At 38.9% G+C, this 12,454-nt stretch overlaps 1 protein-coding gene across 1 annotated transcript; it reads right to left on the bottom strand.

Moving 5' to 3' along the window:
* Positions 1-461: 461 nt before the first annotated feature.
* On the bottom strand, positions 462-3,643 carry LOC122077325 (probable inactive receptor kinase At5g67200). Its single transcript, XM_042643242.1, has 2 exons — positions 1,673-3,643; positions 462-1,569 (listed from the first exon to the last, which is right to left on the bottom strand). The coding sequence occupies exons 1-2, from the start codon at positions 3,063-3,065 to the stop codon at positions 1,016-1,018; spliced, it is 1,947 nt and encodes a 648-aa protein (XP_042499176.1). The 5' UTR covers positions 3,066-3,643; the 3' UTR covers positions 462-1,015.
* Between the last annotated feature and the right edge of the window lie 8,811 nt (positions 3,644-12,454).

The raw sequence follows: 12,454 nt of genomic DNA, 5'->3' as shown, positions 1-12,454 counted from the left end.
GAACCGATCCAAGATGATGAACAGGTGACCATTGTAGGAAGGAAGGATGCAACTGAAATCTTGTGGCCCTCAAACATCCTCTTCACATGTCAAATTTTGAAAAAAAAACCTTGGCCATTTTTTTTTTTCTATTAATAAGTTGGCCAAAATTTATGAATAAAATATCAAATGCATAAAAGAGGTAATCGAGTTGACAAAGAACCTTCACCTCATAAAACATGTAACTCTAAATTCAACTCTTCTTACTTGAGACTATTTGAGACCATTCACGCCGAAAGTTTAGTGTTCTTCACTATTTTTAGTGAAAATTAAATGATTCTTATTTAACCTCAATATGAATCGATGCATACAATTGTCAGATCAATATCAACCCACAAGACTAATCAAGAAGGCCTAGATACCTCATTATCAAAAAAAAAAAAAAAAAAAGCATGAATAAAGATATAAAGCTACCATGAGAATGCTTGCCAAATTCTAATACTTAGAAGATCTATAACCCTTCAAGCTTGAAATTTAACTGAAGATTAGACCAGACCAAACCATTACCAAGATATTCAAGAGTTGAAGTTTCCCATAAAGAGAGCTTCTCTCAAAATTTTTTTTTGGGCACTAAGCTTCTCTAAATCACTCAATGGAAGGATGATCTGATTGATTCAATTTTTCTTTTCTTTTCAAAGGGTTTTGACAGATGGGAGACCAATGATCCTACCAAACGTCAAAGCCAAACTTAATTTTATGATCACAATGTATTGAATCAATTCAGAATCTCATACGAACTTTTCCAACAATCCACCAGTTAAGTATACCACCTGATCAGCTCCATTTTCTCTGCATTTTTACATGTATCCCAGTCTGACTTCTGAGTTAACTCGATTTGTTGAATGGATCCGTCGAATTCTGCTTACTTCATCACCATTCCAAGACCAGATTCGGTAAGTCACCATTACCTTGGTTGCGTTCTCCAGTACTGTTTCTAACTCTCAAGAAAGCATAGATGATCATCCATCAACGTTGATTAAGAAAAGCCCAGTTGAAGTTCGTTATTGTCTTCCACCATAACTGTTTCCTTTATTTCCTGAATCATCTTCAACACTTGCCACATAGTGGGCCTCTGTTCTGGTGAAGTCAGAATACAAGTGGCAGCAAGCTCAGTAAGCATAGCCAGTCGGTTCTCTTCCTCACCGTCTTCATCCCTCGTCGACGCCACCCATATTTGAAGCTCCGTCGGCATCAGCGAGGGATGTTGAGACGGAGGTTTTCCCGTGAGAAGCTCCAGCAAGAGAACCCCGAAGGCGTAGACATCGGATTTTGGTGTGGCCCCTCGAGTTGACTTGCGGGTCTCGGGAGCCCTGTATCCGGTGGAGTCGACGTCGTCGTCTCCAAGCACGGCGAGGCAGTAATCGGTTAGGCACGCCTCGAAGTCGGGGCCGAGAAGAACGTTGGAAGACTTGAGGTTGCCATGGACTAGCCTGGATGCCTGGTGTATGTATGCCAGTCCCTGTGCCACGTCCTCTGCTATCTTCAAGCACGACGTCCAGTGCAGTGGCTTCGCCCTTGTCGATCTCGAACCTGCAAACCCAGAAAATGAGACACGGGAAGCATCGCCACCGAGAGGAATCGCTCGACTGGGCGGAAGCGAGTAAACTAGGCATAACAGAGCAGGGAAGCTTACCGTGGATGAGGGAGAAGAGGCTGCCGTTGGGTTGGTAATCATGGATGAGGAGTCTCTCTTCCTTGGCCTGGAAATAAGCCCTGAGCGGGACCAGATTAGGGTGGCGAAGCCCGCCGACCGATTCCATGTGCTGCTCGAACGTCTCTAAGCTCGTAATCGCGGTCTTCGCTGAGTCCAATCGCTTGACACTCACAATCAGCTGGTTATCAAGCATGGCTTTGTAAGTTGTCCCAATCGTTCCCCTGCCAAGCATCTCTGCTGAAGCCCTCATCAGCTGCTCCAGAGTATAGGAATGTGGCTCCCCTGCACAGAACACCAAGCATCCGCTCTTACCAACTTGCATTTCGCGCATCTTATTCACCTTCGCCTCTAGCTCGTTCTCTTCTTCCACCCGCATCACGGCAGCTGCATCGGCCGTAGCAGCGGCGTCCGATGCTATCGTCGGTGTCGACACCCTCTGCTTCGACCGCTTCCTTACCGCCGCTACGAAGCAAATTAGGGACCCAACGAGAACCAAGATCGCAATCGAGAATCCAACAACCACGGTCGTGCGCTTGTGCTCCCCTCGTGATGGCGGAGGCAGTACCAGCCCTTGAACCTGCTCGTTCTGCCCAACTGCCGTAGGCGGCGGTCCCAGCGCCGATGGCCCGAAAAAGGGCAGATGTGGACGGCATTCTTGGTGCACGATCTCGCCGCAGAGCCCGGGATTAGCTGAAAAGGAGTTGTGGAAGCGCGAGAGTGTGACAGTGACGGGAATGCCACCGGTGAGGTTGTTGGAGGAGACATTGAAGATTTGGAGAGAGGACTGGTTCAGTGGAGGGACGGAACCGTAGAACCGGTTGTTATCAAGGCGTAGATAGTAGAGCCGGTCGAGAGAGGTCAAGTCAGGGGGAATAGCTCCGGTAAGGTTGTTGAAGGAGAGATCGAGGGTTCGGAGACGGTGGAGAGAGAGGATGGAGGGAGGGAAGGAACCCGAGAAAGAGTTGTGGTCAAGGAAAAGGGTCCTGATGTTGGTGAGGTTGGAGAGATCGGGAATGGGGCCTGAAAGGGAGTTGTTCTGAAGGCTGAGTACTCTAAGCTGATCGAGACGACTCAAGGTGTTGGGGGCGAAAGAACCAGCAATCCCATAACCTACGAGGACAAGACGAACGACTCTGCCTTGAGCGCATTTGACACCAGGCCATTGGCAGTGACCCACGCGCTTACGAAGCAAGAAGGGGAGCTTTTCTTCCAAATCAGCCTTCGATTTGAAGGCCAGAAGAGCTTGAGCATCAGATGGCAGTTCTGATTTCATCGAAATCGGAATCGACACCCCCGCCGTAACAGCTACTAAGATTGATAGCAGTGGTAGGAAAATAACAGAAGAGAAGGAGACGGAAGATGAAGTCATCATGAGGTTCTGCTTCTAATTCTCTCTTTTGCTCCAACACCCCACCCACCCCCTTCTTTGTCCTTCCCTCTCTCTCTCTGGTGAGCAGCAGAAACCATCTATGGTGTTCCAGCCATGGTCAGGAGCTCGGTGGGGTGGGGTGAGGGAGACTGATAGAGAGAGAGAAAGTGAGGGGGATAATGGGACAAGCAGCTGTCACACTGCACACTAAGTCAGCTGTCACATGAAGAAGTCCAGGAGGGGAACTGAAGAATAAGAGGCAAAAGGAAAGGGAGAGACCGCGAAGGTGGTGGAATTTTGATGTGTTCCCACTTGTGTAGTCCCTCGTATTATAATGTGCACCGCTAGATTTCGAAAGTGGGATGTCGCGCTTCACGTGTGAGACTGAGAGTTTGGGAATCCAGTTGGATTGGAATCTGTGTTGGTGGAGCCCATTATTCCCCACCATTGGATTCAAAATGGCAGTTGGTCTCACATGGTACTGGTCTCATGGAATCAGTGGTACTTTTAGTATTTTTTTTTTTAAGAGAGTGGTAAATTCAGGTAAAAGCTGGGGCATAAATTTGAATATCATCCGTACGATTGAAAGGATCTACCAATTCCTTGTGTTTTTTGATAAGCAAAGGATCTACCGATTCAAATGGAGAAATCTTTTACCAAAAAAATAAAATGGGGAAATTTCCGGGGTTGAACTTAGTAAGGCAATTGACTTCCTTGGAAACAAGGATTTAGTTATTGGTATCGGTCTGGCTTGATATTAATATGATATCAATTTGAACTGATTGTATTGGTTCGATTCGATTAATATCATCTTTTTCCTTTATAAAAATTAGATTTTTTTTGTATGATTTTTTTTTTGCTAACGATGGATATCTAGGTTTTCAGTCTGACTAGTCCTGCAGGCCCATACTGACTCCACAATAGGATAGATCGGGTCAAACCGGGGTTGAATGAGAACCATTCAACTTTCATTGAAAGCAGTGAAGAGCAATAAACACCCTCGTGTGAGTGGCCTAAGGTTTGCCTAGTGGGAATCAAATTTAGGACATCCGAATTTACAGCTCGTACCAAATTCGTTTGTTCAGATTTTATCTTTGATACTGATACAATATCATATCCTGGATCGATCAAGTATTAGAATTGATCCCAACTGATACTGATACAATACAACAAATACAATTGATCCTATACCAATACTTACAGACAAAACTCAAAAGCATGACTCAACCTTGAACTAATAGCCAACCCTTCCCCAGAGATCCATGGATTTTCAAGAGCAGTCACATCCCAAGAATGTCATCAGCGTGGATGATATCAAAGGGAAGGAATAAGTGATCCACTTTTCATGAAGGCTGCGTTTGGTTGCAATGGAAATGGGAGGAGAAGGAAAGGGAAGTGAAGTGAAGTGAAGGGAAGTGAAGCGAATTTCTTTTCCCTTTTGAGTCATTTGGTTGCGACAGAAGTGAAGTGAAATTAATGTACTATAGTTGTTTGGTTGGATGTAAAATAGATGTAAAATTTTAAAAAACTAATAATCCAACCAAACTCCTCAAAAGAGATGATGGGGTGGGGGGGGAGGCAGAGTACTTTTCAATCCAGAACCCACCCAGCTCCTCAAAATTTATATTGGTTAAGTGAATCAGGTCATTCAAGGTCTGTACCAAAATCAAACCAAATGTCATCAGATACTATGTTTTATCACTAACCAAAATAAATCATTTCATTTTATATATCAAATGAATGCAGCATAAATAGATATTTAAAATAATGTAAAAGATGATCACAAAGAAAACATTAATAGATCATAACTTCAGAAGTGATAACAACTGAAAGGTCTATTCCAAAAGTTGCATGAGAGAGAGAGAGAGAGAGAGAGAGAGAGAGAGAGAGAGAGAGCAGGGTTTTTTTTTTTTTTTTTTTTTTCTTCCTATTTTGGTGGGGAAATAAAAAGGGAAATTTTAATGGTTAAGTGAAATTTTGTTCACATGTAAAATATATTTCCCTTGCAATCAAACATCTAAATTTATTTTTGATGGGAAAAAAATTCCACTTTACATAAAAATTTTGCATTCCCCTTGCAACCAAACAAAGCCGAAGGGAAAATGATTTTATGCTTTCTCATACATTCTTATTGGTCGTCATGCATGCACAATAATCGCATTCCTCCACATGAAATACTTTCCTAATTTTTAAATATTAAATATAAAAGTGGAAATTTTGTAATAGTACCGTACATGTTTATATTACCAATTCCAAATCATTTCATATTTCGTTATAAAAAATTCACCTTATATTTGGATTGCAAGGACTTAAGAAAAATGATTTGATATTTGATATTCATCTAGCTATCTCTTAATGATTGAAGTGTTTTTGTCATGTAAATTTTATTAGGAGACAATATCCTTGGTATTTTTTGGTAAACCCTAGTACAATTAGCATATTTTGTATCCAAATAATGCAACTATTTTATCCATACTGGAGTCATTTACAGTAGTCCAATATATATGCCAATCACTGTAAAAATCTAACCTATACTATACAAGTATTTATCTCTAGTAGAGTTGCCATTGTGAGGACATGACATAGCTAGGGGAATGCCACGTTTCTTCTATCTTGTCCTTCTTTGTGTGGTAAGAGAAAAAGAATGAAAATCAAATCAAAGTCGCCACCTAGAATTATGGTCTGAGACTAGCAAAAAAAAAAAATTGATTCCATGACTCATCCAATGGGGATTGATCAAACTCTAATCACCTATTTGAAGATAAACTCTAAGGACATGGTTGGAGGCCACTTTTGACTCAATAGAGAAGCCAATACAAGATCAAAACGTCCCTTGCTTAGGGTTTCTGAAGCTCTTTCTTCAACTATCTCTTGCTCAATACTCATAACTCACAAATTAAAGGAGTTGGTCTTAGGATACAAGCCACATACCAAGAATTCAAGGATCTTCTCTCAACATGAGAGAGACTATATTCATAGATTAAAGGAGGAGCTAGCACACATTCCTAACTATGTCATTAGATCAAAGGATCTATCTAAATCATTCATTGGTGGTTTTCCAATGTGGTTATGCATCTAGGGTGCGAGTTTTGTCAACAAGCTTGGCCAATGAGGTAAAGCCATGCATATTTTGCTTAAAATAGATTTCTTGGGGCCTAAAAGTAGCCATACATGAATGAGTAGTACCAAATAAGACCCTACATTGTAGGAAATCTCATTTGCACACTTGCTTAGTTAGATGAACTAAAATCTTAAGAATAGATAAGACCCTAAGGTCCTTCCTATGTTAAATTCTAGGAAAATAGAATTGCCAAGTAACAAAATGAAACATTAAAAAAAAAAAAAAAAAAGAGAGAGATAGATTTGGACATCTCATTTGGCCACTTGCTTAGTCAGGTGGAACTAAAATCTTATAGATAAGACCCTATAATCCTTTTTATATGTTGAATTCTTGAGTTGTAAAGTAACAAACTAAAGTATTTTTCTCTTGCAAAAATAAATAAATAAATAAAAACATTAAAAAAAATTATGAAAACAAAAAATTCTTTTATGAAGTAAAATGGATTACAACAAAATGATGATTTCACTCCTCACCCATTGGGCCTACACAAGGTTCCATAGTTCACATGGGCCTTGGGCTTTACCAATCGACATGGGTTGCAAGGTCTTACTCTTACGTGATGGGTGGGCCATGGTTTACCTCGTAATCTCAATGGTCCATTAGAAAATTGTAAAAACACTATTAGATTTGAGTCCTAAACTTGGAAACATGACTGCTTTAAAAAATTATTATTTAATTGAGGAAGAAAAAAACCATGTCAAACAAGTGTAGGTGAACGTAGGCAACACTAGACTGGTAGGGACATAAAGTTCTTCTTCCCTTGTTGAAAAGTGGGAAATCGTTTGTAGCCGCTGCATCGGTGTAGTAAGCATCGAGTGGCTCGGAGCCTCTTCGAGTATACACTCAAATGCTTTCAGTCATCCGATGCTCACCAATCCTCACCGCTCGCTGTAGAGGATGTGGGTCGATTGAAAATGCTATCCACAGGCGCAAGTACATGCCATGCGGTACGGCCAATGCGAGGAGGCACGCAAGCATCTTCAAACGACACCAGCGGTTAGGGTTCTTTCTTTCTTATGTAATTCTGGAAAGTACAAAACAAAATCTTAGTAGGAGAGTTGTAGAGCAAGATAATGCATGCCGCCACATGAGTTGTTGGATTCAGGATATGCTTTGTGTGAACTTGATCAGTGGGATGTTAACCCCACTGCTGTTTGACCTTTTACATAATTAAAGTTAGTTAAAAAAAAAAAGAATTAAAGTTTGTATTTATCTCTCGCTGTTTCTATTATCAATTTCTCAATCGTCAATTTTTCACAGGCGAGTCCATTTTCTCAATTATGATTTAGTAGACCTATATGAAGTAGTGCTTGGTAGAGCTATGAGAACCAATTAGGGTCTAATGTGAAACCCTAACAAGATTTTACAATTGGTATCAGAGCTATTCATAAAGAGTTAGAATTGATTGGCAAACGTTCTATGCTTAATTGACAATTCAAAGCTCCAAGTGATTAAATCATTGAGCCATGAATACAATTTTATCATTACTGGTATCAGAGCAAAGAAAATTCATAATACCATGATGGTGGAATTTTCTACTTCCGGAGCTAGTGGAGTGCTACTCATAGTCAGAACGATTCAAAGTAATTTTACTAAGGTCTTACATTTTAAGAATGAAACTAGACTGCAAATCTTTGGGTTCACTATAATCTGTGATGCGTTTAATTTGATGATCAATCATATTATGAATTCTTGAATATATGTCGATGGCAACCAAGTGATTATAACGATGGAGTTCTGGCTGGTTCAGGGTTAGGGTTGGGGTTGATATTTCTTTTTCTCTCAGGTTTTCAAGAGTTTTATAGTTTTGCTTTTACAAGTACTTTAAGCTTTTAGTTTTGTATACTTACTCTATTCAGTTCCAATGACTCTGTTCTGTTTTGAATGTAACTGATATGATAAGAGGAGGTATTCACATTACATATGAGGAAATGAATTTTTCCACACAACTAACCGTCTAGAATAACATTCAATCTCTATTGCCACTACCTTTTTTTTGTTTGCATTTCTATCATCATTATCATCATCATATTCATGGATTTTTTTCAAGAAGATGAACCATAATTGGATCGGCAGCTAACCCATTAAGGTGGAACACAATAAGTAATCATGTTCTAGCTCATGTTTTGGAGAACAGATTTGGGGCCTCCTTCATGCTTTTCTTTGGGGTTGCAAGTAGTTCTTACTTTGTTGTTTGTTTTTATTTTTATTACAACGTGTTTAACTGTAGATAGTTGCTATTATAATACTTTGTTAGTTACTAATCTAAGCTCTCTCGAAGCCTGGTCTGACCTATAAATATAGAGGATTTTATAGTTTCCAAATTTTGCCATGAGTTCTTAATTTTGTGCCGCTACTGAAATATAGAATATATTCATTGGCTTAGGTTGATTTTTATATAATTATGTTCTAATTGATTAAAGAGATAATAATTTTCAAAAAAAAGAAAAGATTATGGGATAATCGACCCAACTTTGATGATGATCTGTTATTGTGTGGATGCGAAGGCACACCACTATTAGTAATTCTAAATTCTAGTTAATATTTTGATTTTCTTCCTATCTCCATATCCAATCGTAGGATTGGAACCAAACTTTGGGAAGTTGAAAGCTGTAAATTTGAGGGTTGATCAAAATTCTGGTTTGGAAGATATTACAGGCCTTGTTTTGCTAGTTATGCACTTATACGATTATGTAATGGGAAGGATCCTGAAATCTACTATAATGTTAAAGTAAAATTTTTGGACACATGAGATTCAAACCTAAAAAAGTAAAATTTTCAGACACATCATATTTAAACTTAAACAAATAAATTTAGATTCTCATTTGAGACCAATCACATAGAACGTCATGGTGAATATCATTTGATCGTTGTCCTCTTAGACCCAACAAAGAGCTTCAGCTTCTTGATTATTGTTTAAGTAAAGTTCATCCAAGATCATATAGAATCAGATGATGGCCAATCTAGTGTCGCGCATGTAGCATCTTAATGTCATATTTTTGTTTTTTGGATAATTATTAATGTCACATTAAAATCCCCAAAAATGATCCTCACAATAATTCAAATTGGAGAAAAAGATTGCAGAAGAATGGCAATGAACACCTGCAATTTCACTATCCAAATGGAACACTCGATTTTAGATCCCATTATTAACCTCGTCTGGCAGACAAACTCAGGTTTAACCCCAGTCGAAGCTGAAAGTTTTTCAAAAGGATAGCAAGGGGGTGGATTCGATTCGGTGTACGACATTTGAGAATAAAGAAATGCAAAGAGGAAAAAAAAAATGGAAGAAAGATGGAACAAAAAATAATAACCTCCAGTTCCATTTTATAAAACTAGGATGAACAATTTCGTTTTCTTCCTTGTTTGAAATTCATTTTGAGCAACTTCCAATTCTGACTACAGAACCGTCTGATACCACGTAAGATTTGTAATCTCTTCATTAATCTATTGATAATGAACGATTATATATATATATTGCTACAGATGTCAAGAAAAGAATCATAATAAACTAATTAATTACTATATGGGTTGGTTACATAGTTGGATTGAGAAACAATTTGTTGTAATAATTCTGTAGTTAATAACTTGAACCTACGCACCCCATAATTCCGTCATAACCAGATACGAAACCAATCTTAACGATGGACGTGCGATGGATATTAGCCGTCGTATATAGTGCAATTACTACGGTAGATTTTTTTTTATTATGAAATTTTTTTGTAGTGAAAGAGCAAATTTGTTGTAGTGAATTCACGGTGCAAGCCAAAAGGCTTGGCTAGGCCCGACAGAGCCCGACCACTTGACATCGATAGCAATCTTTTATCCATTAAATTAAATTTCAATAGGAGGAAAAGAATGCTACTTGATTGTGTATTCTTGCACCCAGACACATGGGTAGAGAAATGACTACCCTACCTTCTTTGTTGGATGACTTAACGCTTGTTCCCATTAGGCCCCACGTTAGTGTTGGGGTATAGGAGCTACATGACCAGGTAGTATTCTCCCCCCATTTCCTTATTTAAGTTTTGGGCAAAAGAATATACCTATTGTGTGGCTCTCACATCTAGACATAGGTGCAGTGAAATTACGGCTTGACCAACCATGTTAAACCCAAAACACACCATATTTATGCATATGTGTGCCCCTCATTGGCCCCATGTCATGGTGAAAATCAGGCGAACGTTGTTCTCATAGACATCCTCATAGACCCAAGAAAGAACTTCAACTTCCTGATGATCTTTAAAGCCAAGTTCTTCCCATATCAGATGTAATCAACATATGGCTAGTCTAGTGCTGCGACAGCATGTTAATCTCATATCAAAATCTCCAACATCAGTTCTGACAACAATCGGGATTAGAGAAAGAAGTTGCAGAATAATGGCAATAGCAGTTGCGGTTTCACCTTCAAACTGGAACACTCTGGTTCGGAGTCCCGCCCTTACCCTCGTCCGGCAAACAAATTCAGGTTGAACTCCAGCCTAAACTGGAAATAGTTCAAAAGGATAGCGAGGGGGTGGGTTGGGTTCGATGTACGACATTTGAGAAGACAAGTGCAAAAATAATAGCCTCCAATCCTAATTTATAGAACAAGGAGGATGAGAAATTTGGGAGTTTTTAAATTCATTTTCATTAGAAAATATAAATTATATCTTTCAACAATCCAACTTCCAATAAAATAAGAACTTTGGATTTAGGAATACGGGAAGTTTCTTGGGTCCTAAGTTCCTTTTGGTAAAAGGAAGGGAGTAGGAGAAGTTACCAAGTTAGGAGTCTTGGGATTTAGGGTTGTAAAGAGACTTTATTTGATTTTTTTTTTTTAAGTGCCTTTTGATATAATGACCATACTCAGTGCGTTTTTCAAGACTCGACTAAAAAACTGAGTCAATGTAGAATCATCTTGATTCGTCCCGAGTCTTGTTTTTTTTTTAAACAGAGGGCAAGTCTTCGTGACTCTTGACTAGGAATCTCAAATTTTGACTTGACTCAGGCGAGTCTTCGTGGTCAAAACTTGATTTTCCAACTATGCTCTGATGTTTAAATGTAAAGGGTATATTTGTAAAATTCTATTCAGTTTCTCTGTAACAACTCACTCACACTCCCAGACACTTGCAAACCCCTTGTGATTTGGATCCCTATCGGTTGAAATCGGTCAGATTCCGCCAGAGGGACAGAATCAGTGGGAATCAAGGATTTTGGGGACGGTATCAATATCAGTATCAATATGGTATCTGTCAATACCGATCCAAAGGTATCAGTCGATCTTTCCATGCTTTTTCAAAAAAGTACTAATTTTTTACTATTTTACCCCTGAATCGCTATGAATAATCGATCTAGATCGATCAAAGATTGGGGATCGGACTTAGCTAATACCAATCCAATACAACCAATATGAGACCGATACTTGAAACCATGGTGTGAATTGATTGGATCAGTCACAGCTAATTCATGGAACCGATTCCTTAATTTTAAAACCCCTTGGCTTTTCTAAGTCCTAATTATGGAAAAGAAATCATGCAAAAAGAAGGGATTCTTATTCGTACAAATGTTACTTCACACTTGAAACAAGCATGAGGAAATTAACGATATTTCTTCATCTTTTGAGTCATTCTCCTGAATTGGTCACTCAAAATCTTTGATCTCTACATAGATTCAGTGAAAAAATTTCGATCACTTCTTAATTATTCAGTGAATTCTCTACTCAGTTTGCTTACAATGAGCTCTTTTTCTAAATAAGATTTCAGACTTCAATTCCAACTCATCTGAAGAAATGGTTGTGAGATGAGCCTCGCCTAGGCTTCTAGTTGACCTCAAGTGTACCTTGTGTTAGCCAACCATTGGTGGGCTGATTTTATATATTAAGAAGAATAACATGGATGGGGCACTCAATCGTAAAGAGGAGCAGATACTCTCCCCATCTGGGGAGGTGGTTAAGATGATGCTTTCTAGGGTCCGATACAGTTTTGCACCGTTTGAAACATATACCATCCATTTCCACTTTTTGTGTTGTTCCGTGTTGCCAACTATGGTTGGTAGTTGGTACTTGGTGCTACTCAGATATATTTGTTTTGCTTTTCTGTTCTTTTTCGTTTTAAGAAACAATTGTACCTATAGCTTTATATGGTTTTTGCGGCATGAAGACTAAGGCTGTGTTTGGTAGCCAAGAGAAGTAAAGAAAAGAAATGGAAAGAAAAAAAGAATCTAGAAAAGAAAAGAAAAGAATAGAAAATAAATGAAATGGTAAGAAAAAAAGAAAAAAAAAGTTTGTATG

This window comes from Macadamia integrifolia, chromosome 4 (genome assembly GCF_013358625.1).
Source record: "Macadamia integrifolia cultivar HAES 741 chromosome 4, SCU_Mint_v3, whole genome shotgun sequence".
Classification (NCBI taxonomy): Eukaryota; Viridiplantae; Streptophyta; class Magnoliopsida; order Proteales; family Proteaceae; genus Macadamia; species Macadamia integrifolia.
This window is presented reverse-complemented; position numbering and strand designations above follow the sequence as displayed.

Excerpts from the sequence above, each read along its gene's own strand:
- LOC122077325 (XM_042643242.1), bottom strand. The coding sequence starts at position 3,065 with ATGATGACTTCATCTTCCGTCTCCTTCTCTTCTGTTATTTTCCTACCA. Across the intron at positions 1,570-1,672 it reads CCTCTTCTCCCTCATCCACG|GTTCGAGATCGACAAGGGCG; the intron begins GTAAGCTTCCCT and ends CTGGGTTTGCAG.